Here is a 26,445-nt window from a genome sequence, read left to right as displayed (position 1 = left end):
AATTGCGGCGGCGGCTTTTATAGTGCATCATGACATCATTTCAGCAGCCAGTCACAGCCATGCCATTAGTTAACATGCCTACATGCCTAACAGGATGTACCCACACTTCTGAGGATTCCTCATTGGCTGAATCAAATCAAACTGGCTCATAGCATTATGGGAACTTCCGATTCCGGTATTCGATATGCTAAAAGTATCGGAACTCAGTATCGGAATTCCAATACCATGAATATCGGCCGATACCCGATATTTGCAGTATCGGAATGCTCAACACTACTGATGGTTAAAATGGACACACAGACCACACTGGTGACACACTGATGGCAAAAGCAGACACACAGACCACACTGGTGGCACACTGATGATAAAAACAGACACACAGAACACTCTGATGACACCTTGATGGTAAAAACGGACACACATAGCACACTGATAGAAAATACTGATGACACCAGTACAATTTTTCTTGTATGTGTTTAAATACGGACGTGTGAATGAGGCTTTATAGGAAGCTCTGAAGGTTAATTCACGTAGCCTGGATGTAATAAGTGAATACTAGATTGATGGAAGTAGGGTGTTGTCCCAGGTATTTATTCTAATCACCATATTTGAAGTCGTGAACATACAGTACTGATGAGTCAGCAGACCAGGAAACATGTATGACGGCAATTCAATTGTATGTGAGCATTTCTGTGTTTTTTTTTGGAATGCATAAACAAGTAGAATAAGATGTATAACAAAAGTTTGGACATAAGACATGAAGTATTAAGAACACAACATTTATTACATATTTATAAAAATAACTAGTTGTACATTAATTACATTTTTACAAATATATTTACAGTCGCATTATTTTTACTTTTTGGCACAGGAAAAATAATAACTTTTTTAAATTGAATTACAGCAGCTTTACAATTTACTAAATATATGTCACTGACAATAATATTACACGATATTATATAAGATGGCAATATGAACCTATGCACACACACAGGCCACAACTTTAGCAGAGGTAGGCTGTCCAACAAATTGTTATACATATGCAAAAATGAACTCATTTTTTTAATCCACTAAAATTACTGCTCACTGCAGTATTCTGCTCTGCCCTCAACAGGGCAGAGCAGTGCGCCTGCGCAGGAGCCACAACAGGAAGGAAGAAGAAGATGTCACCGTTAGAAGATGGGAGGAGCCGGACCGGACCGCGACACCCATCGGACCAAGACCGGACCACCCCACGGTGAGTATAATCTAACTCTTTTTTCTTATCTTTCAGGTTACATCGGGGGCTTATCTACAGCATTACAGAATGCGGTAGATAAGACCCTGATGTCAGTGGCGGCAGCTCTTAAGCCCCCCCGTCACACACAGGGAGATCGCTGGCGAGATCGCTGCTGAATCACAAGTTTTGTGACGCAACAGCGATCTCACCAGCGATCTCGCTGTGTGTGACACGCATCAGCGACCCGCCCCCCGTTGGGTATCGCTGAACGAGCTCTAATGTCCAGGACATTTTTTTGATCTTTGGTCTCCCGCTGGCCAGAACGCATTGCTGTGTGTGGCAGCGGGAGACCATCGATCAGCGAGCTCCCAGCACTGTGAGCAGATGCTAGGAGCTGGTATCCAAAGTAAAGAGCAGGTAACTAAGTGCGCGCGTTGCTTAGTTACCCGCTGTGTACCTTGGATACCAGCGTGCTCGCGCTGGGAGCGGGTATCCAAGGTAAACAGCGGGTTTCTAAGCACCGTGCGCGCTTAGTTACCCACTGTTTACCTTGGATACCAGCTTCCAGTGCGAGCACGCTGGTATCCAAGGTATACAGCGAGTAACTAAGCAACGCGCGCGCTTGTTACCCGCGTCGTCGCTGGTCCTGATTGGATCTGCCTGTTTGACAGCTCACCAGTGATCATGTAGCGACACACCAGCGATCCTGACCAGGTCATATCGTTGTCGGGATCGCTGGTGCGTCGCTATCTGTGACGGGGGCTATAGTAAAAAAAAAGGGTGAAAGATTCCCTTTAACTGAATTTCTGACACAGTCAGAGAGCTTCCTCCTCCCTCTCTTTGGTGGCACATATTGAAAGGAGCTGGCTAAGTTATTTAGATAAATCAGCCCCCTTCTGTGTCTGCATGGGTCAGATGGGCCCCATTAGAGGAGTGCAGTGTTTTTAATTAAAGTTAACTACTTTTCTTATCACCAGACAACCCCACATGTGATATATGTGAATTTCGAGATATCCATAGTGCTTAATGTCAATCGTCTCCACCCTGCTGGTAACAAAGAATACTTATGATTTTAATGCAGCGTACACAAAGTCAACATTTACGTACTAGACATGCAAGCAATATTATTTTTTACTAAAGTGTACACATTTTAAATTGGCAAATATATTGACTAAAGCAAAAAAAAAGTCACCATTGTTGGAAAATATCTAGTAAATGGTCAGGGGCAAATGTTTATAATTATGAATCCAAGTCTATCTTAATCGAAAATGTTCATTACTTAGAAGAAATAAGTAGTACCAACTTGCCTCAGGCCCTTCTCACTGTACACTATGATTATAAAAATGGCATAGACAAGAGCAGCAGTAGGCAAGGGAGTGCACACCTTGGGAAAGGGCCTCCTTCCTTCATTTGAAAACGGGGATTGGCAAGACGTGCTCAAATATCCCTGAATAGCAGACACTGACAAGCACAGCAAAAATTTTGCATTTGTTTTCCTTTTTGTTACAATAAATAGGTGTTCTTAACAAATACTAAAGTGATAAGTACTTTTAGAACCAAAAATTGGGATTATGGAAACCTGTCATCAGGATTTGATACCGCTAATTAATGGCATTTGTGTAAAGATCTTTTAATGCTGATTAAAATCTTACCTTGGTTCTAGTATTTCATTTGGCCATTTTGTCAATTTTCCAGGGTTTAAATTATATGATGATGAGCTGAAGTGCAGAGGTGTGAGACAATGCACTTACAGCTCTCCTGCCTCCCTCCCTATTACGGTACCTACCCACCATCTGCCTTCAGTCTCTGATTGACAGGACACTCTCGATTCAGTGGCCTGCCTTACCTGCCTGAGGTTTAGCACATGCTTCTCATTGCCTGGACCAGTGCACGGGTTATAAGTCCACAATTACATTGCAAGAGCAAGACAATCAATGTGAGCATGCACTGCCCCATGTGAGAAGATCCCAGGTGCTGATGGCAGCAGCACGAAATCAGGGGCAAGAAGAAGGTTCATGATAGGTCACACTTATTTTAAAGACTGGAGTCCACCCGGAAATAGCTCACTGTGGAATGACAGAGGTGTTCTGAGCTCAGATTGTGCAAGTGTCTACTGGATTTCAAAGAAGTCAACATAGAGGTCACCTGGCTGGAGCAGTCAATCAAAAGGAAAATATGTTTTTTTAAATTATGATTCGGCTACTGGCCAGTACATCGTACCGCACAGGTGACTCAGGCTAATAGTTTTCCACTCAAAGAGTTTTTACTTTATAACTATAACAAGGCCACCACACATACTTTAGCTACAAACTTCATGGCAATGATCACATAATTTCCTGCAGGAGCCTAAAATTACCTTATTAAGCAATGTTCTGATGCCAGGTTTCCTTTAAATTTCACATCTGAGTACCAATTTAGAACCACCCACATGTGCCGCACAAACTTGCTCTGCTGAACTTTTCCAGTGTAGGGCCAATTCACAAATGCAGTTTTTGATCAATTTAGGACATGAATTAAATGAAAAACAGTGTATATTCACCTCCTACAGTTTGTTGCCAGCAGGGATGCGACATTGTTGTGTCACGTGTTGGGTGCAGCCAATCAGCGGCCGCAGCTCATCAATATTCTGTCAGGGCAGACGTTTGCTCTGGCTGCAGCCTTCAGTTGCTCACACTTGCGTCCACCCTGTCTTTCCGAACTAATACTGGAGATGCCAGTGGTGATGAGGTAAGAAAAGGCAGCTCACACTGCTGTCCACTCTGTCTCTCTGATCTAACACTGAAGATTACAGGAGTGTTGGTGTTGAGGTAAATAGAATCTGCTCACACTGCTGTCCAACATGTCTATCTGATATAGTACTGGAGATACCAGGAGTGCTAGAGTAATAAGAGGCTGCTCACACCTCTCTTTCTGATCTAAAACTGCCGATACCAAGAGTGCTGAGGTAAGAAGAGGCTGCTCCCACCTCTGTCCACCATTTCTATTTGAACTAGTACTGGAGATAGCAGGAGTTCTAGAATAATAAGAGGCTGCTCCCACCTCTGTCCACCATTTATTTCTGTTGTAATACTGGGGATACCAGCATTGCTGAGGTAAGAAGAAGCTGCTTACACTGCTGTCCATCATGTCTTTCTGATCCAATACTGAGGATAACAGGACTGCTGAGGTAAGAAGAGGCGGTTCCCACTACTGTCCACCATGTATTTCTGATCCAATACTAGTGACACCAGAACTGCTGATGGTAAGAAGAGGCCGCTGTCCTTATCAGTCTTTCTGAATACTGAGCAGCAGCTTGAGAGTATATGATACAGATTATCTCCAAGCCACAGCAGCAGAACTTCCTACTACACACAAGGCACCTGTTCTATTAACATTCTCGGACAGTTTTCTGTTAGTATAATAAGTCATTGTCCATTTTAAGGTACTTTAGTTATTACATCCCTAGACTAAACTATATGTGATTTGGAATTAATTGATATTTAGGAATTTATTCAAAGTTATATTTTCTTTATTTCTTTTTTTATATTCTCATATAGAGCCTCTTTAATGTCTTTAAGGAGCAATGCATTGTGGGAGTTCAAATGACAGCTAAACTGTTAAAGAGTACGCAATGTTTAATATAATGTATACCTTATGAGCTATCATAATGGCAAGTAAAAGGGTCTGATTAGTGTAGTGATGGGCGCAAACTCCTCTGCTGTTTGCTAAAAGGAAGGGGCAGAAGCTCTCAGGTAAGAGATGTGTGTCTCTACTTAGAGAGTGGAACAAGTTCATAGAAAATCTATTAACAGACATGTCAGAGGTTTTCTAGGTTCCTAGCTAAGTCACATGTGACCAAGTAAAACAAAGTATTGGCCTGTTACCAGCAGCAGCATTATTAAAGCAGCAATAGATCAGAACGGAAAAAGATAATAACTTCAAGTAATGACATTCTATTCTTTCACGATGTTTTTCATGAATTCTCTTCAAGCTCTTTGACAACATTTGGACAAGGCTCCATGGTTACTGCTACACCCATACCGCTGCACCCTACGAGCATTTCGGCCACTTCTGTCCATGTGTTGCTTTTTGGGCAATAACATTCTACTGAAGAAAGAAAACCGTCTGCATTAAAGCCACCTGTAAAAAGAAGTATATACATATATTACAATCTAGCACTTTTAGTTAACCCTTCCGGTTACAACAAGTAGTATAAGTAGAATAATAATAGAACAGCAAAGATTATTGTAAGAGTAGTTGTCTTGTGTCATTATTGGCACTAACAAGTGCTTTATTTAACACTGTATAGATTGTGCAACCATTATATGGAGCATAGTATAGCCTGGATGCAATTCATGAATAATATAATATTGCAGGTTACGGGCACTAGATTCTGTGTTGGGACGTTGATCCAGGGAACTAGTCCGATTACCCTATGTGGGGGCAAAAAGGAATTTTTCTCCTCATATGGAGCAATTAGTGGCTGCCCCATGGGCTGCCAACATGAAGTTGAACTCAATGGACTTAAGTATACCTTCAACCTTAAAAACTATGAAGCTAGGAATTGTGCTAATTAATCTCATAATATTTTTGAATAGCTACTTGCACTCCATAGAAGAGTCATAGATAAGGAGCTTCAAGAGAGGTTTAGGCTGGGGATTGCATAGTGACTTTGGCAAGGGAACACCTTATAGAAAATCAAAGTGATCACATAGCGATAAATTACATATACAGTATACCATAAAGGTATAGAAACGATACCCATGCTTGTGCAATGATATATAATATGCAAAGTCTATAAAAGGACAGCGCTCCATCATATGCATCAAAGTACTTCACTGCTTAGCTATCAAGTAAAGTCTTAACCCCTTCACGACCTTGCCATTTTCTGGGGGGGGGGGGGTTTTGCTCCTGTCCCCCCTTTTTCCAAGAGACATAACTTTTTTATTTCTCCATCCACATAGCTGTTTGCAAGGCAAATTGCACTTTTGAATGACATTTTTCATTTTATCATGGGATTCATTGGAAAGCAGGAGAAAAATTGCAAACGAAGAGCAATTCCTCCATTTTTTTTGGGGTTGTTTATTTACCATGTTTACTATATGGCATAATTGTCTTGGCAATATGGTTCTCCAGGTCAGTATGAGTACACATATACCAAACAAGTTTTTTTTTTTTTTTTTTGATTACGGGGGTCTACAAAAATTCAGAAATTTGCAAGAAAACATTTTTTTGCTTGTGTCGCCATTTTCTGAGACCCATTTTCATTTGGGGCTGTATGATGTCTTTTTTTTGCGTCCCGAGCAGACGTTTTTACTGATACCATTTTGAGGTAGATATTTTGATCGCCACTTATTGTAATTTTGTTGCAATGTTGCGGTGGCCAAAAAGAACACAATTCTGTCGTTTTGATTTTTTTCTCGTTATGCTGTTTACTGATCTAATTAATTTATGTTATATTATGATAGATCGGATTTTTGCGAATACAGTGAAACCAAATTTGTTTTTTTAATTGGGCCAAATGGGTGGTGACTTGAACTTTTGTGGTTTTTTTTTTTTTTTTAATTTCTTCATTTTTTTTAAATTTCCTCTCTTTTTACTGGATTTGCTAGCTTCCTTAGGGGATTTGCAGCTGCAATCTTCCAAATAATTGTGCTATACATAGCAGTGCATCAGCTAAAATCACGGTCTCCTATGGCTGACTTTCATAGAAGGATCGCAATGACAGGGATTAGAGTCATCAGCAGACCCCCGGCTGACATTTGGTACCCCGCGATCGAGTCACGGGTATGACGATGGAAGCGTGGAATGACATGCCCCACCTGCCAGCGCATGTTAAATGCCACTGTCAGAGATTGACAGCGGGATTTAACAGGTTACCAGCCATAGGCTGTGCTCTGCTCCACCCACGGCTGTTAAAGACATGATTGTTAATTGAATAATGACATTTGACATATAAGTACATCAAATTTCATGAAAGGGTTAAAGATGAAAGAATAATGACATGGTTCCCTTTCTCACTTTACCTAAACCCTACTGAGAACATGTGGACCTTTCTTAAACAGGAGATTTACAGTGAAGAACAGTACACCTCTTCGATCAATATCTTGGAGGCTGTGGTTTGTGCTTCCCCAAAAAGCTATCGTTATCAAATTAAGAAACTGGCAGACTATGGATAGAAGGCTGATGATGGTTGTGGAAAAGTAGGGTGTCTGAATTAGGCTGGTTTCACATTTGCGTTAAAACAACGCTGCGCCCTGCGTCGTTAAGCCCCGCCCCGAGCCGGCTCCCTGCTCGCCCCATCCGGGATCACCGCCTACTTTCGCATTTGCACGCATGCGATCGGCGCACCCTATCTTTAGCATAGGGTGCGCAGATCATGCGCTGCCAGTGTGAAAGTAGCGTGCTGCGCACTTTTGACGGTGCGCCGTGCGCGCCGAAATGCAACATGCTGCCCACCGTCAAAAGTGCGCAGCACGCTACTTTCACACTGGCAGTGCATGATCTGCGCACCCTATGCTAAAGATAGGGTGCGCCGATCGCATGCATGCAAATGCGAAAGTAGGCGGTGATCCCGGATGGGGCGGGCAGGGAGCCGGCTCGGGGCGGGGCTTAACGACGCAGGGCGCAGCGTTGTTTTAACGCAAATGTGAAACCAGCCTTAGACATTTTTTTTAATGAAATGTCTGAAATGTATTATTTTTACATTTTCAGCTGTTTGGTTATTATTCTCAATTTAACAATTGAAAACAAATTATTGAGATGTGAAAATTTATGTTTTTTACCTAGTTTCATAATAATTTTGCAGACTAATAGTTGCCCAATAATTCTGCACACAGATATTCTCCTAAGAAAAACAGAATCTTGCTGTCACTTTCTTAAATATTCAGGTTTAAGTTTGTTGACCTTTTTGATTGACCGACAGCATTGTAGCAGTTTAATGATAAAATTAATGATCAGAAATACAAATTACCTAATAATTCTGCACACAGTGTATATGGACAATAATGTACTGGTAACAATATCAAATATGTCATATTCCTTATTCTCTTTGTAGTAAATGGTAAGATATTTACTAAGTGATGCCCACTGTACTTTATTTTTAGTTACCTTATTTTTCGGACTAAGACGCACCGGACCATAAGACGCACCCAAAATTTTCAGAAGAAAAATAGGGAAAAAATTAATGCGTCAAATGAGGGTCCGTCTTACAGTCCGAATTATTCAACTTACCTGGGGGGTAGAGTGTGATATGGAGCGCTGGTGGACTGGGGTCACAGGAGGTGGTCTGGCTCATTCCTGGCTGGTGCAGCATGTTCGGTGGTGTGGGGGCTCTGACATTTTGTGAAAGCCCCCACACATCCATCCTAGACTGATGGGCGGCCATTTGGCAGATGATCGGTGGTGCGGGGGCTCCGCCAGCATTGGTGGAAATCCCGGAGCCCCCGCACATCCATCCCGGGCAGGAGCGGCACTTTTGCAGGTGATCGGCGGTGTGGGAGCTCCGCCGGCGTTTTGTGAAAGGCCAGAGCCCCCACACTTACATTGTTTAATGCTGAATTGAGCTTCATGAAAATGGCCGCGCATAGCGAGTTCTCGGGAGACGAGATCTCGTCTCCCGAGACCTCGTCTCCTGAGATCTCACTCTGCGCATGCGCCGCCTCCGGCGGTCATTTTCCTGAAGCTCAATTCAGCACTACAACAATGTAATGCTGAATTGAGCTTCAAGAAAATGGCAGCCGGAGGTGGCGCATGCGCAGAGTGAGATCTCAGGAGACGAGATCTCGTCTCCCAGGACGATATCTCGTCTCCCGAGATCTCACTATGCGCGGCCATTTTCATGAAACTCAATTCAGCATTACAACAATGGAAGTGCGGGGGAAGTGCCCCCGCACTGCCAATCACCTGCAAAAGTGCCGCACCAGCCCAGGATCCCAGCTCCGGGATTTCCACCAATGCCGGCGGAGCCCCCGCACCACCAATCATCTGCCAAATCGCCACCCATCAGCCTCGGATGTGTCTCCTGGTAAGTGCATCTGGACCATAAGACGCACCCCCTTTTTTCCCCAAAATTTTTGGGGAAAAAAATTCGTCTTATGGTCCGAAAAATACGGTAGTTTAATGTGATGAATTAATGAGCTATGGCTATATACAGTATTTCAGTATTCTTCTGGATCGCATTCTACATTGCATGCGATTTCCTTATATTTTTCATTGTAAATGTTTATTATGGACTTATTTGATAACTTGGAAAACTGTTCGAAATTTGAATGAAACAGAATAGAAAGTATCTATTCCATGCATCTAAACTTTTTTTTTTCTTGCAGGAATGCAGAATTCTACTGTATTTACAGATGAATTTACTGGAGACATTATCCCTAGAAGCAGCAATACATGCAACTTTGGAAAAAAATATAAAATATTTGTTAAGAGAATCTCTAAAATGATAGCCATTTTCTGTGAGAGGATTCTAACTGCCAGTCATTTTAGTCATGCAGTCAATGAAAAACTTACCAAGAGCATAAATTTTTCCTTGGTGTACAGCCAGACCATGTGCACTCCTTGTATGTTTCATTGGTGCCACAGATTCCCAGTAATCATGGTCTATGTTGTACTGCTCTACAGTGTTTAGCTGAATATTGCCATCATATCCTCCAATAGCATACAAATAGTTGTCCAGACACACAACTCCTGTCAGAGGAAATAATTTTAATATTTTAGGTATGGGTCAGCATAAAAATGGATATAGTTGCTACTACTAGAAATGAGCGAACCTGAACTTAAAAGTTCGGGGTTCATACCGGACAGTTGGTGTTCGGTGCTAAACGCTGCACATGGACTGCTCCCGGAAGTCTGTTGCAAAGTTTCAGGGGAAGAGAGAGAGAGTTTTCCATCTCAAAGGTTCAGGTTCCTATTCTTTTCAATGGGGTTCGGATTCTGGTTCAAGTTCGGGCAAAGTTCTGGTACTCGAACCGAACTTTAGAATAAAGTTTTACATTCCTGTTATGAACAGGTCACCGAGGAGGATGGCAGGAATAGGCTAGGCCACCAGGAAACCAGAAAGGTTGGTAACAGCGGATTACAGACCCCTAATCCTAACAACACAACTAGCAGTAGCCGTGGAGCGTACCTACGATGCCCTAGACGCCTCGGCACAGACAGAGAGCTAACTAAGCCTAAAGCAAAAAAGATGAAATCTAAACTGCCCCGGAGTAGACCCCAAAGGAATAGATAGCCCCCAAACATATATTGTCAGTGAGACAAGATGAGACACAAACGTAGGCAGAAAATAGACTGAGCAAATGATGGGGCAAAAACTGACTAGATAGGATAGGAAAGGAAAGACACTGTCTGCAATCACGCAAAAACCCTAAAAAATCCAACACGTCTGATGTACAAAAAAAAACACTGAGGTCTCACGACCTCGCCCCCACTATATCAGCATTCTGGTATGAACTGGCAGCAAATCAAAAGAGACTAATATAACAGGGGACTGAACAAACTGACACAAGCTGTAACATATGGAGCGCGGTCCAGCACAGCCCCCAGCAGGGAGCACGCTGAACCCGCAAAGCAGAAAAAGGCAAAACCAGATCAGAGGCAAAGGATTAGCAAATGAACAAGCTGAAAAATGCAGGATCAGGCAGGAGACAGCAGACCTCAAGTTGCACAGGAAGAGCTAATCACCAGCAACAATTGAGGGAAGTCTGCTCACTTAAATACTCCCATCAGTAACCCCAGATCTCCAATCATCATCATCAGGTGGCAGACCTCTGTCAATTCGGCCAGCTCCACTACCCACAGTAACCGCCAGAGGGAGTCCTGACTCAGAAATAAGAGAATTCACAACACATTCCACTAAGTCTGCCCTGACCAAACTTACTAACGACTTACTTACAGCCAAGGCTAACAGACAATTCTCTATACTCATAGAATCATAGAATCATAGAGTTGGAAGGGACCTCCTGGGCCATCTGGTCCAACCCCCTGCTCAAAGCAGGATTCGCCAAATCATCCCAGTCAGATGTCTGTCCAGCCTCTGTTTGAAGACTTCCATTGAAGGAGAACTCACCACTTCTCGTGGCAGCCTGTTCCACTCATTGATCACTCTAACTGTCAAAAAGTTTTTTCTAATATCTAATCTGTGTCTCCTCCCATTCAGTTTCATCCCATTGCTTCTAGTCTTTCCTTGTGCAAATGAGAATAAAGATGATTCTTCTACAATGTGACAGCCCTTTAGATATTTGTAGACAGCTATTAAGTCTCCTCTCAGTCTTCTCTTTTGCAAACTAAACATTCCCAAATCCTGCAACCTTTCCTCATAAGACAGGGTTTGCAGACCGGTCACCATTCTGGTCGCTCTTTTCTGAACTTACTCCAGTTTGTTGATGTCTTTTTTAAAATGTGGTGCCCAAAACTGGACACAATATTCCAGATGAGGTCTGACCAAAGAGGAGTAGAGGGAAATAATGACTTCACGTGATCTAGACTGTATGCTTCTGTTAATACATCCTAGAATTGCATTTGCTTTTTTTTGCCCTATTTTGGATCTCCTCATACCTTACCAACTGCACAATTAGTGTTTCCTACTCCCACACTACCTCTTCATCTCGCCCTCTCTCTGTAGTTGTCCCTCAAGGCTGTGTCCTAGTTCCCCTTCTCTTCTCAATCTATACCCTTGGCCTGGGACAACTCATAAAGTCCTATGGTTTCCAGTACCATCTATACGCTGATGACACTCAGATCTACCTCTCTGGCCCAGACATCACCTCTCTGCTGTCCAGAATCCCAGAGTCTATCAGCCATATCCTCCTTCTTCTCCTCTCGCTTCCTTAAGCTTAACGAGGACAAATCTGAATTATCTTTCCTCCATCTCGCATACCTTCCCTACCTTATCTATCTATCACAATAAATGAAATCACACTTTCCCTTTTTCTGGAAATCCGCTGCCTCGGAGTAACCCTCGACTCTGCCCTCTTCTACAAACCGCACATCCAAGCTCTCGCCAACTCCTGTCGCCTCCAGCTCAAAAATATTTCCAGAATCCGTTCTTTCCTCAACCCTCACTCTACCAAAATGCTTGCGCATACACTAATCATCTCGACTACTGCAACATCCTCCTCTGTGGCCTGTCTTCTAACATTCTCACACCCCTCCAGTCCGTCCTTAACTCTACTGCCCGACTAACTCACTTTGCTACACTCCTGCTTCCCCTCTTTGCAAATCCCTTCACATGCTCCCAGTTTCCCAGCGTATCCAGTTTAAACTACTAACGCTGACCTACAAAGCCATTCATAACCTTTCTACTCCGTATATTTCCGAACTAATCTCTCAATATCTTCCCTCACATAATCTCCGGTCCTCCGATGACCTCCTTCTCTCTTCCACACTTGTTCGCTCCTCACAAAATAGCCTCCAAGATTTCTCCCGAATATCCCCCATCCTCTGGAATTCTGTGCCCCGACACATCCGGTTATACACCAAATTTGGATACTTCAGACAGAACCTGAAAACCCATCCCTTAAAAAAAGTTAGTTACAACCTATAATGACCATTCGGCCACCTCAACACCATCGGAGCTACTGCAACCCCCGACCTACGATCTTCTTCCCCATAATTCTTTAGAATGTAAGCCCGAAAGGGCAGGGTCCTCCTTCCTTGGCACCAGACTGCCATTGCTAGTAGTTTGTTTACTGTAAGTGATATTTGTATTTTGATGTAACCCCTTCTCATGTACAGCACCATGGAATTAATGTTGATATATAAATTGCACTTTTAAAGTCTATAAACTTCTGACAACATGTCTCCAAATTTCCAAGCAATAAATTTTGTATTTTTTTTCTGACAAAGAAAAATGGTCAAAATTAAAAAAAAAACGGTGCTTTCAGACCTCAAATACTGCAAATAAAACAAGTTTATAATTCCATTTATAAACAATACTAATGTTTTAACTCAGGAAGAGTTCATAAATCAATATTTTGCAGAATAACCATGATTTTTAATCACAGCTTTCATGCGTCTTGGCATGCTTTCCACCAGTCATTCATACTGCTTCTGGTGCAAAAATTTAAGCAGTTCTTTTTTTGATGGCTTCTGACTATCCATCATTCTCTTGATTCCAGAGGTTTTCAATGGGGTTCAGGTCTGGAGAATGGGCTGCCCCTGACAGGGTTTCAATGTGATGGTCTTAATTTTTTCCAGAGCTGTATATATACACTGCTCAGAAAGAAAGCATTGGTACAGAGATGTGGTATATACTATTGAAACCTAATGCTGTCCCTAACACGTTTATAAAACAAAAAAAAATATAGAAAAAGTGTCCAACTTCTTTACATTATATTTCATAAGATGACTTGAATAACTTTGCTATGTGCATAGCGATTTAAACGATCATGAAATAGCCAATTGTTTATTTGCCCAAGTAAAAAATGAGCACATGTGAACACAGATAAAGCCATAAATGCACACCCGATTCCATAGTTTATGTTATTAACGCAAATTGTACTGTGCACTAGATCGCGTATTTGACTACATTGCACTGAGATATACTGACCTGCGCCACTTCGAATGGTTTTCATTGGTGTGACAAAACACCAGCTATCATTTTCTGGGCGATAACATTCTACAGTGTTCAGTCGGTTTTCTCCATCAAATCCACCAACTGCATACAAAAGTCCACGACATGAGGTTATTCCTGCCCCAATTCGTGCAACATGCATCGAATTTACAAATGTCCACTGGTTCATTTCCGGATCATACCTAAAGAATTAAGAAGTGAGGATCATAAATGGGCCATGGTAGGAATAAAACCATAAAAAGCCTACGCAAACAGGGATATGTGGACAAAATCTCTCTTCATTCGAATGATTTTAGGCTTTCCATGTACTTTGCCACCAACTTTTAATTTATTCAAAGCTGAAAACCTGGGGCAGACACTGGAAATAAAGGATGATTGTCTCTTAACCCCTTTCCGACATCGGGCGTGTTTTACGCCGGTGTCGGACTCCCTCCCTTTGTTGTGGGCTCCGACGGTGAGCCTACATCTTTCCCTGCACATATCAGCTGTTTTAAACAGCTGAAATGTGCCTGGAACAGCCGCAGGTGGAATCGCGATCCACCCGCGGCTATTAACCCTTTAAATTCCGCTGTCAATCTCTCTGACAGAATCATTTATCTCGAGCTTCTGGCCATCGGGTTGGAAATCCGTCCATCAGTGACCCCCTGTCATAAGATCGCGGGTCGTTGATTGGTTAGCATGACAACCAGAGGTCTCCTGGAGAACTCTAAGGTTGTCACTGCCAGATTTCTTTGAGCACCACCCGGTGGTCAGCGCTCATAGCAAGTGAGTAATTCTGCTACAGACAGTCGATCTGATCATCACCTGTATTTAGCAGAGCCGATCGGGTTATGGCAGCTTGTAGTCTCCCATGGAGACTATTGAAGCATGCCAACATTAAAAAAAATGTTTTTAAAAATATAAAAAAATAAAAGTTAAAATCGCCTCCCTTTTGCCCCATTCAAAATAAAATAAATTCAAAAACAATCGAAGATACAAATATTTGGTATCACTGTGTCCAGAATCGTCCAATCAATAAAAAAAAATTAACCTAATCACTAAAGGGCGTAGCGAAAAAATAAGTTAAAGCGCCAGAATTACATTTTTTTGGTCGCCGCGACATTGCATTAAAATGCAATAACGGGCGATAAAAAGATCGTATCTGCACCAACATGGTATCATTAAAATGTCAGTTCGGCGCCAAAAAATAAGCCCTCACCCAGCCCAAGATCACGAAAAATGGAGACATTAAGGGTATCAGAAAATGGCGCAATTTTTTTAAAAAAATTTTTTAACAAAGTTTGGAATTTTTTTTCACAACTTGCTAGACATGTTTGGTGTCTATAAACTCATAATGGCAAGTCAGCTTTAGCATTTAGGGAGCATGATGAAGAAAAATAAAAAGTGTGGGACTGCACTTTTTTTGCAATTTCACAGCATTTTGGATTTTTTCCCATTTTCCAGAACAAGATATGTAAAAACCAATGATGTCGTTCAAAATTACAACTCGTCCCACAAAAAACAAGCCCTCACACAGCCATATTGTTCATAAAATAAAAAAGTTATGGCTCTAGGAAGAAGGGGAGCAAAAAACAAAAATGCAAAAACAATAAAAAGCTCCAGTCATGAAGGGATTAAGTACTTTGGTGAACTTATGAGTTATATTGGACATATACAGGGTGGGCCATGTACATGGATACACCTAAATAAAATGGGAATGGTTGGTGAGTGACATCAACTTTGTGTTTGTGGCACATTAGTATATGGGAGAGAGAAAACTTTTCAAGATAGGTGGTGACCATGGCGGCCTGTTGTGAGCTCTCTTGATCCGACTTTTAAGGCAAGGCTCCCTCTGGTGGATACTGCTGGTAGTGGTGCTGGTCAACATGATGTAAACCCAACAGATGCAGAAGATAATTGGAGGAGTGGTGGTGGTGACTGGGACTACATAAGCAAGCAGACTTCTCTCAGTTCCTGCCGGTGATACTCCTTTCTTTGCTGAGGATTTCTGTCTGCTGCCTGATCCTGTATTTCTTCAGCTAACTGTCATTTGCTAAACCTTTTGCATCTGTTTTTGCCTTGCTGTCAGGGGTCAGCTTGCTCCCCCTGGGGCTGCTGGCTCCTGCCCTGTATTTTTGTATCTTGTGTTTGTTTGCTCAGTCCCCTGCTGTATTATCCTGTTGCTGGCCGCCAGTTCACACCTGAGTGCTGATATAGTGGGGGCAAGGTTGTTCAAACCTCAGTATTTTTGTACATCAGTCATGTTGGAATTATTAGGGTTTTTGCGTGATTGCAGACAGTGCCTTTTCTGTCCTGTCCTATCTAGTCAGTGTGGGCCCCATCATTTGCTCAGTCTATTTTCTGTCTGTGTTTGTGCTTCATCTTGTCTCACCGACAATATATGTTTGGGGGCTGTCTATTCCTTTGGGGATCTGCTCCGGGGCAGTTTAGATTTCACCTTTTTGACTTTAGGTGTTATGAATGAGTCACCGAGGAGGAAAAACAAGCTAAGCCACAGAAAACCAGAGGGATTGGTAACTAAGTGGATTGCAGACCCCTGATTCTATCCACACAACTAGCAGTAGCCGTGGAGCGTACCTACGATCATCCTAGACGACTCGTCACAGCCGGAGAACTAAATAAACTTAAAGCAAGAAAAGGGGAAATCTAAACTGCCCCAGAGCAGACCCCAAAGAAATAGACAGCCCCCAAACATGTATTGCCGGTGAGACAAGATGAAAACACAAACACAGATAGGAAAATAGGCTGAGCAAACGATGGGACCCAAACTAACTAGAAAGGACAGGAAAGGAAAGATGCTGTCTGCAATCACGCACAAAACCCTGCCAAAAAATGTCCAACACTTTCTGATAACAAAAACCCTGAAGTCACTAGACTTCAATTCCCTATATCAACACTCTGGTGTATTCTGAAGACAGGGCAAAAAGAGACCAATCTGATCAGGGACAAAATGCAAACTGGCATAAATGGAGACATAAGAATGGAAATTCAGCACAGCCCCAGCAGGGGCTGGCTGACAACAAAAACTGAGAAAACCAGACCAAATCTCATGTGAAAAAATAGCAGAGCACACTTAGCTTCAGAAGGCAGGAACAGAACTGGAAACCAGAAACTCAGGGCAGGAAAATCACCAGCACAGAATTAGGGAGTCGGCTGTCTTAAATCCAGTCAGAGACTCCTGATGTCCACTCACAGTCCTCCTCCTCAGGTGGCAGGTCTCAACCATTTAGATCAGCTTCATTACCTACTGTTACCACTAGAGGGAGCCCGGATGTAGAACTCACGACTCCTCTGTCAACACATCCAGCTCCATCACCTCACCAGAAGCCAGAAGTAAACCAGAAAAAGAGTTCACAACATTTAGGCTTAGTTAGTCCTCCGGCTGTGACGAGGCGTCTAGGGCAACTTAGGAACGCTATACTGCTACGTGTGTTGTTAAGATCAGGGGTCTGCAATCCGCTGAGCGACCAACCTCTCTGGTGTTCTGGTGGCATAGCCTATTGCACTCTCCTCCTCGGTGACCAGTTCGTAACAGCGGCCATTTTGAAGTTGGCCATTTTGGATCCAACTTTATTTATTTCAATGGGAAGAGGGTCATGTGACACATCAAACTTATTGAGAATTTCACAAGAAAAACAATGGTATGCTTTGTTTTAACATAACTTTATTCTTTCATGAGTTATTTACAAGTTTCTCTTTGTTTACAGCCATTGACATGTCGCAGAGGTTAACACGTGAGGAGCGGATAGAAATTATGTTGATGTCTGGTGACCGCAGTGCCCAGGTCATTGCAGCAGATTTCAATGCAAGAAACCCTACGCAAGAAAACTGTCACCATTCCCATTTTATTTAGGTGTGTACAGATAAATGGCCCACCTAAAAAAGTTTGCCTCATCACTGAACATGATGTTCTGTGTAAACTGAGGGTCCTGTTCCAATTTTAGTTTTGCCCATTCTGCAAATTCAGTGCGCTGATCTGGCATCAGTCATACATCCCTTCGGCGGATATTAGCTACTCATAAATGGCACCCTTAAAAATTCAGCTGCTGCAGCATCTCGATGAGGATGACCCAGATTGGCGCACTGAATTTGCAGAATGGGCAAAACAAAAATTGGAACAGGACCCTCGGTTTACACAGAACATTATGTTCATTGATGAGGCAAACTTTTTTTTGGATGGGACATTTATATGGATACACCTAAATAAATTGGGAATGGTGACAACACAATTTCTATTCGCTCCTCATGTGTTAACCTCTGTGACATGTCAATGGCTGTAAACAAAGAGAAATAACTCATGAAAGAATAAAGTTATGCTAAAACCAAGCACACCATTGTTTTTCTTGTGAAATTCTCAATAAGTTTGATGTGTCACATGATCCTCTTCCCATTGGAAAAATAAAGTTGGATCCAAAATGGCTGACTTCAAAATGGCCGCCATGCTCACCATCCATCTTGAAAAGTTTCCCCCCTCCCATATACTAATGTGCCACAAAGAGGAAGTTGATATCACCAACCATTCCCATTTTATTTAGGTGCATCCATATACATGGCCCACCCTGTATAATAACTTGGCAGCAAAGTGCAACATTTCTTCTATAGGCAGTTCCCTATTGAACGGCTGCCATGATTCTTTTCAGACACAATACCAAGCATGTATGAAACCTTTCAGCAATTTTCACAAAATCTATATATTATGATGTGGCACATCTATCTTCCGACATATCCTTTTTAAAGACTTTTACAGTTTTGCTAAGATAAAATAGTAGCTTACATATAGAGCAACCTATCAAGTCATTTACCTTTCAACACTTCTGTGATGATCAGATCCAGATGATCCTCCTACCGCATAAATGGCACCATCAATTTCGGCAACTCCAACACGGTTTCTGGGAACATTCATTGAAGTTTTTAATGTCCATTGATTGTTTAATGGATTGAAGCAAGCTAAAGAATTTGAGTCTGTATTGTCTGTCGAGGAATGATTCCTCCCACCCACAGTATAGAACAAACCACTGACTATACAGGCTCCAAGGCCACTCCTTGGCTCTAGCATGTTAGCCAGCTTAATCCACTCTCCAGTCTGTGGATTAAAGGCATCCATAGAACACAGTGAGTTTTGAAGGTAGCCGCCAGCAACATAGATTAGTTGGTTGCCTCGTACTTTTGCTGGTGGGAGAGGCTTGTGTAAGGACATTTCTTGGAAAATCTTAGATAGATACATCCTGCATGAATTCTCCTTGTTCAGAATAGGACATTGCTTTAGCTGAACTGCCAGGAACTTTGGGGGTAGAGCATAAATATGAACAGCATTTAGCAGGACATTAAAGTACTGGGCTCTGTTGTTCAAATCCCACTGCATCCATCTTACGCAGGCATTGTATACTTCTGTCTCACACAGGACATTCAGACTTTCTTGACTGACCAAGTCCAATAGTTGACAATGAGAAAGATTTAAAAACTCCTCCTCATTTATAACCTGAAATGAAATAAAATATATATTGTGATCATATATGCAGTAAGTCAAATTATTTTAAGATCATCTCATGCATAATGTTTCCTGGGAACAGACTGCAGTTTTATGGTAGTATTTCATGCAGCTTTTTAAACGAAAGCCAGAAGTGAGTTTTAAAGGTAGGACTTGCATGTCCTGCTGGGCCCAGTTTTCTTTTACCCAAAGAACCTCATTTAGAAACCATCATTATATTGTTTTACATACTGTAATTACCCATTTAACATGACATTGTAATCTGTTTATGTCCATTGGGTTCCACATCAACAGATAAACTTGAACATCTGAAAGGTTCAATAGAAGTAAAATGTTGAGCAAGTGTTCCAATACTTGGTAAAAGAAACAGAATGATCTAAAACATTTAACTGGAGAGTAAGGGTATGTTTCCACGGTCAGTAAACGCTGCGGGTTGGATGCTACATACAGCCTCAGCATCCAACCCACACCGGCCAGATGTTACAGCAAAGTGGAGGGGATTTCTTGAAATCCCATCTCCACTATGCATGCAGGGATGTCTCCGGCTTCCCTGCATAACCGGACATGCGGTGCGTCTTTCCAGACCGCAGCATGCCTATTTATCTTGTTGTTGTAACTAAGGTACACATCGGGTTTCTAAGGGGCGTGCGTCACTTAGAAACCCAATGTGTACCTTGGTTACCAGCTCCCTGCATCAGCATGCTGGTAACTAAGGTACACATCGGGTTTCTAGGCACAGCGCGCCCCCTAGAAACCCGATGTGTTCCTTAGTTACCAGCTCTTGCTCGCTGGTCGCTGGTCTCACGCCTGTCACACGCAGCAACCCCAAAAATGTCCAGGGCTTTCCATCAATGATCAGCAATATCGGCAGGGGGGCCGGTCGCTGATCGCTGTTACACCACAGCGATCTCGCTGGTGAAATCGCTGTTGCGTCACAAAACTGGTAACTCAGCAGCAATCTCGCTAGCGAGATCGCTATGTGTGACGGGGCCCTTAGTTCTGAAGAAGGCAATATAATTAGCTGAAATATCGCAAACAGTTGATAAACTGTAAACTAAAATTCTATAAGTTCTGCATCAATTCTGGAGTGGAAAAAGCCATGTTTGTGGGAGATCATCAAATGACCAAACAGTGAACAATGTAACACCATGACAACATACAAATATCTTGAATAGGGCAGAGACGCACTGCCGTATTTTTCGTCCGAGAATCGCATCGTAAAACTCGCACTGGCTGACTGCTCTCCTGACCTGAGCTTGACAGCTGCATAGTAATCCATTATGCTGTCATGCTCAGGTCAGGAGAGGTGCCGGCCAGTCCGTTCAGTGCGATGCGATTATCGCAGGAGAAATACACCAGTGTGTCTCTGCCCATACTATGAGGATTTGAGTAAAAAATATATTCCAGAGTTATGCGATTATGCATTATACAATGAATTACTGTGAAACTATAAGGAGAACTGCACATTAATCGTACCCTTGAGTTTAAAGAGCTATCATACTTTCACGTATTTGCCATATAAAATTGTTTCTACAAAAACAATTACCGTACCTCACTAAAGTGATTATTGATATATTCTCTTCCTTTTTTATGTAATTCTATACATCCTATTTGCTCGGCAAAGTTGGAGATCCCAATGACATTGCAGGGCTCAAGATGTTTCATGAGAAAGTCACTGCAAGCCTTTGCCACGTCCTCCATTTGGTATCTCATTGCAGCTAAGAGCACATGTAAGACACACTTTTCCCCAACAGTTATCCTTGATGTATAGGCAAATTCTATCAGCCTCTGCATTACTATGGGGCATATGTCCTTGATGGTGACCTCCTTGGCATAGCACTCACGAAAGTTGTTGGTAAACATAGCTCTAAAAAATGAGCTGCTCGACGCTAGGACAATCTTATGCACAGGGAAGTGTTCTTCTTGCCCGTTATAAATTACTTTTATAAGGACATCACACAGTTGATTGTTCTTTCGAAGTTCATCCATCTTTTCAAAGGCTTTGGAAGAATGGTTTTCAATGGTGTAATCAAGGTAGCCATGACCTTTCATTGACGGGACTGCTATCGTTGTAGAGTGCTTAAGACTGGCTTTCTTCTTCCTTGAGCATAACATCCTCAGGCTTGAAACTCAGCTCGAGAACATCTAAAATATGACATTATGCTTCATGCTGATTGCTGCACTTAGAAAAATGGAAACCCACATATTAGTCCATTCAATTTCAGTAAAAAAATATATATATTACACTTCCTGACACCTGGAAAGTTCAATGTACTTCTTGGAATGTGTGTGGCCGGAAACTGCTTTGCTCAATTCATGGCAGATAATAACTGATGTGTCAAGCTGCCTTCCATACACAGATAAGTCCAAATACAGGATACTTTAAAAGTGCTAAAAAAGAAAAACAAAGAAAATTCATCAACGTTTTATAAAAGAAAAAAAAACATTTAAAAAAATGATAAGGTGATTCTTCAGCATATATATATAAAGTATCATACATCCAGTATTATATTTTATTTGGTATTAGGCTTAGGGTGTGTGTGCACTCGCTGTGGATTCTGCTACGGATCCACAGTGGATTTGGCCCTGCGGATCCGCAGCAGTTTCTGCTGCGGTGTACAGTACCATTATAACCTATGGAAATCAAAAACCGCAATGCAGACGGTGCAGATTTTTCCACGGTTTCTAAACCGCAGAAAGAATTGACATGTCTATTCTTTCTGTGGATTCCGCTGCGGTTTACCATCTCCTCCATTGTAGAGATGATAAACCGCAGGCTAATCCGCAGATAAACTGCAGGTCTTTTGACCTGTGGATTTACCTGTGGATTTTGCAAAATCCGCGCGGATCAATCCGCAGCAGAATCCGCAGCATGTGCACACACCCTTAGGGCTACATGACAACTTTTAGTGGTAAGACATAAAATTATAATGTTGTGCTACTACATTGCAACTTCTTATAGTGAATGTAGTTGCATTGTGCCCCCTAACTTTTCACGATGACAACCCGACAATCGACAGAAATCAAATACAGCTGGATTTTTGCCTGACTACATTCCTTTTGTATTCAATCTCAATCTCAATGTCCTACAGGCACAAGTCACAATATAGCCCTTGCCAATTGGAAATAAATCCTAGGTCACTCACTGGCAGATACAGACAGAAAAAAGGCCCATGTGCAAGAACAATATATGGGCACTTTGCATCCCAAAAGCTCCTAAAAATGCAAAATTGCACCTGCTTTGGAGGTAGAAATAGGTCCCTTTACCTCTTGGGCCCCTGTGTCGCACAGATTACACCAATTATATGTCCGCCCCTGAGGTCACTGTATTAATAACAGGTAACAAGAAAATCTATGGCTGGGAAGTGAAAAATTACAAGACAATCTTTGTCCCTCTCATGTTCTTCTTATTTATAAAGGCTAGGCTAGGCTCACATTTGCGTATGGAGGAACTGCGGATGTCTGCAGACTTCCTCCGTGAAGCTCCGCCCACGGCCGCACCTCCTCTCATCAGCTCCGCCTATGTCCGCATACTTCTGTATGCGGCCTGCGTACCCTATCTTTAACATTGGGTACGCAGGTGGTGCGGATGTATGCGGATGCCTCCGCATGCGTCATTTTTCCAACATGATGCGTTCGACGCGGGTCTCCGCATCGTCAAAATGAGGCATGCGGATGCATCCGCATACATCCGCACAACCTGCGTACCCAATGTTAAAGATGGGCACGCAGGCCGCATGCAGAAGTGAGATTCACCTTAGATAGCTGTGGGATTATAACTATTTTTTTCCCAATTGCCCAAAGGGCAGTACAGGGCTTACAGGTATTTTCTCTTTGACTACTCATTATGCTCCACTGAATACTGTCAAACCCCCAATACACTCGCTGCGGTCAATCGCCATAGCTCAGGAGTATCTCCATCCCTGGCTATGTCACATGCAGGAGGGGAAGCAGAAATACATATGGCCACTACCTGCACAATTTAGACAACACTGTATATCCACAAGATAGAGGTTGACTTCCATGTCTCCCTACCATGGTCTTGCAACTCCCCAAGCCACAGGTCACTTAATTGTAATGTAAGAAAAATCTTGTGCAGGGTTTTTTCCTCTGATAGGGATCAATAGTTTCTGTGATCAGTCGCTATATTACCAGATAGTGGCCAATTTTGAAAATAGTGCAGAAATAAAAGAAAAAGTGCACTCATCCAAACATGAAGTGCTACTTTTATGATTGATCCTGTAATGCAATGAGAAAAAAATGCAGTGACTTTCATTCCATCGATCATTAAACTGAAGGGAGCAAAACTAGTATTTCCACTTGTGTCATTTCTTAGAATTTTACAGTATCTTTCAAGAGTTGTTTAAAGAAGCCCTCCAACAGTTTGTATCCTAATATACTGCAATCCTCATATAAGAAGAATTCAGCTAGTCAGTTTTGAATCACGTGATCGGTCTCCTTTTTTTTTTGTTTGCAGACAAACGGTCCACAAAAATACAAAACAAAACAAATAAATAACATATGAAAAAACACAATGATTGTAGAGGATCCATGATCTTTCCTTAAAAATAACAGCACACGTACCAGAAAATCTGATATGTGAAAGAGCCCTGCCAAAACCACAGACCCAGAGGGAAGAAATGCTGACAAAAAAAAGAGAAATACAGTAACTATGTGGTTAGCAAATTTCCATGGAGTGCTGGTGTTATAGGTATAAATCTGCCCAGAAGTAACAACCGCGCGTTGTTTCTATTTCCTTCCCACACTTTAAATACATGCATGACCCTGATTGTGAAATATTTAAATCAGATTGTGTGAGTGGGAGCAGGAAAGGAAGAATATAATCATAGGAAATAATATACCTTGTATGGCGGGTCCACACTTCAGAGTCATTCTTTTTTCCTTCGCATTTCACCTCCGCCTTCTCCATTGTCCCCAGCAAGTTGAAGTCTTGTCTGCTCTTCTGTAGTCACTGCTGAAACTCATTCAAGGAATCAAAGATCTTCACATATGGATATCCAGTTAATCTCTGTAGTAATACCAGCTGCATAGGAGAACAAAGAGAAAATGTGTCTGATGTTTTGTGTCAGCCTAAAGGTTAAAGGTGTCTATGTGTCAACCTAAAGGTTAAAGGTGTCTAGATCACAGGCCTGTCCTACCAATACTAATGCATCTTGTGACCATGGGGTGAGAGTCAGAGTTCTGGATCTAGTAGTCTTGTGAGAGCTCTGCTGCTTAGGAAGTGTACACAGTGCCTGAATTACTGCACTGTCATCCATACCAGGCACCTAGCAGTGAATCATTGCAATGCAGGAGAGGAGTTCCTCATTAACCCCTTTATACCTGCCAAGATTTTCAGATCACAACAAGTGATACTTTATGGAACTTAGAGCTTATGTCTTAAATAACAACAATATCATTTACCTACTAAAAAGCTACTCACCCGTCAGTCATAGACTAGTGTGTACATGACGTCTTGTGACGCTTTAGTATCTTTCCACCCACCAAGTGATTCTGGAACCCACAAAAAAAAAGTGTAAAAAGAATAAAAGCAATCAAATGGTGAAAATAAAAGCTAAGTGACTCAGCCTCTGAGCGGTGGGACTGGCCATACTCTCTGTCTTCTCCTGATTACCAGGTGACCTGGGTTCAAAGCTCTCTCTGCTGAGGGAAATTACAGCAGTGACTTGACACTTTTCAAGAGTGCAAATGTGCCTCTAAACTAGTGAATCTCCAGGCAACTGCCGAAAGTTAGAGGAGAGGACACAGCTAAACGCCACCGTAAACCACAAACGAAAGTTATGAGGACAAAGAAAACTATATAGAAGTGAAAAAGTTAAATATAGAATTATTACAACTACAGTGGGTACAGAAAGTATTCAGACCCCTTTAAATTTTTCACTCTTTGTTTCATTGCAGCCATTTGGTAAATTTAAGAAAGTTCTTTTTTTCCCATTAATATACACTCTGCACCCCAGCTTGACTGAAAAAAAAGAGAAATGTAGAAATTTTTGCAAATTTATTAAAAAGAAAAGCTGAAATATCATATGATCATATGTATTCAGAGCCTTTGCTCACCATTGAGTAGAAGCACCCTTTTGAGCTAGTACAGCCGTGAGTCTTTTTGGGAATGATGCAACAAGTTTTTCACACCTGGATTTGGGGATCTTCTGCCATTCTTCCTTGCAGATCCTCTCTAGTTCCATCAGGTTGGATGGTGAACATTAGTGGACAGCCATTTTCAGGTCTCTCCGGAGATGCTCATTTGGGTTTAGGTCGGGGCTCTGACTGGGCCAGTCACAAAGGGTCACAGAGTTGTCCTGAAGCCACTCCTTTGTTATTTTAGCTGTGTTCTTAGGGTCATTGTCTTGTAAGGTGAACCTTCGGCCACGTCTGAGGTCCAGAGCACTCTGGAAGAGGTTTACAACCAGGATATTTCTGTACTTGACCGCATTCATATTTCCTTCAATTGCAACCAGTCATCCTGTTCCTGCAGTTGAAAAACACCCCCATAGCATGATGCTGACACCACCATGTTTCACTATTGTGATTGTATTGGGCAAGTGATGATCAGTGCCTTGTTTTCTCCACACACCGCTTAGAATTATCACCAAAAAGTTCTATCTTCATCTCATCAGACCAGAAAATCTTATTTCTCATAGTCTGGGAGTCCTTCATGTGTTTTTTAGCAAACTCTATGTGGGCTTTCATATGTCTTGCAATGAAGAGAGGCTTTCGTCAGGCCACTCTGCCATAAAGGCCCTACTGGTGAAGGGGTGCAGTGATAGTTGACTGTCATGATCCATTTTTGGATCTGTGACAGATTTAGCATTTCATATTAAAACTTTTTTCCTTTCAGGCCATCGGGGGTTAATGTCAGTTTCCCCCCTCCCCCCGGTGGCCGCTGGTGTAATTGCATTGCTGCTGAGTTTGCTAATGCAGGTGGTGGCCACTGCCACCATCCTTTAAAAGGTCACCTGATGCATCAGCTGACTGTTGGTGATACAGGTCCTTTTGGATACCAACCATGCTGGACAGGAAGTTGCTGGTGGAGTGGTGCTTCAGCTGAATGCTGTTATCTGGTGTCTTACTCTGCTGTGTGTTGCATTTCAGCAGAGAAAGCTGAGTGTTGTTTTTGTGTTTCCTATTCACTGTGATGTTTGTCTTACCTAACCTTGTGTT

At 42.2% G+C, this 26,445-nt stretch overlaps 1 protein-coding gene across 2 annotated transcripts; it reads right to left on the bottom strand.

Annotated features, from left to right (window-relative positions):
- Positions 1–762: 762 nt before the first annotated feature.
- Positions 763–24,877, bottom strand: LOC141049549 (kelch-like ECH-associated protein 1A). Of its 2 annotated transcripts, none has more exons than XM_073546097.1 (7): positions 24,707–24,877; positions 24,126–24,307; positions 20,815–21,654; positions 18,578–19,254; positions 13,752–13,957; positions 9,713–9,889; positions 763–5,338 (listed from the first exon to the last, which is right to left on the bottom strand). In XM_073546097.1, exons 3-7 carry the CDS (start codon positions 21,376–21,378, stop codon positions 5,172–5,174), a joined length of 1,791 nt encoding a protein of 596 aa, XP_073402198.1. In that variant the 5' UTR covers positions 21,379–21,654; positions 24,126–24,307; positions 24,707–24,877; the 3' UTR covers positions 763–5,171. The 2 variants fall into 2 exon arrangements, with proteins under 2 accessions (XP_073402198.1, XP_073402189.1); XM_073546088.1 differs by lacking the exon at positions 24,707–24,877 and adding an exon at positions 24,423–24,555.
- Positions 24,878–26,445: the final 1,568 nt, after the last annotated feature.

The sequence above is a fragment of the Dendrobates tinctorius genome, unplaced genomic scaffold (assembly GCF_039654945.1).
Source record: "Dendrobates tinctorius isolate UK_male_01 unplaced genomic scaffold, ASM3965494v1 ptg000011l, whole genome shotgun sequence".
NCBI classification, from domain to species: Eukaryota; Metazoa; Chordata; class Amphibia; order Anura; family Dendrobatidae; genus Dendrobates; species Dendrobates tinctorius.
This window is presented reverse-complemented; position numbering and strand designations above follow the sequence as displayed.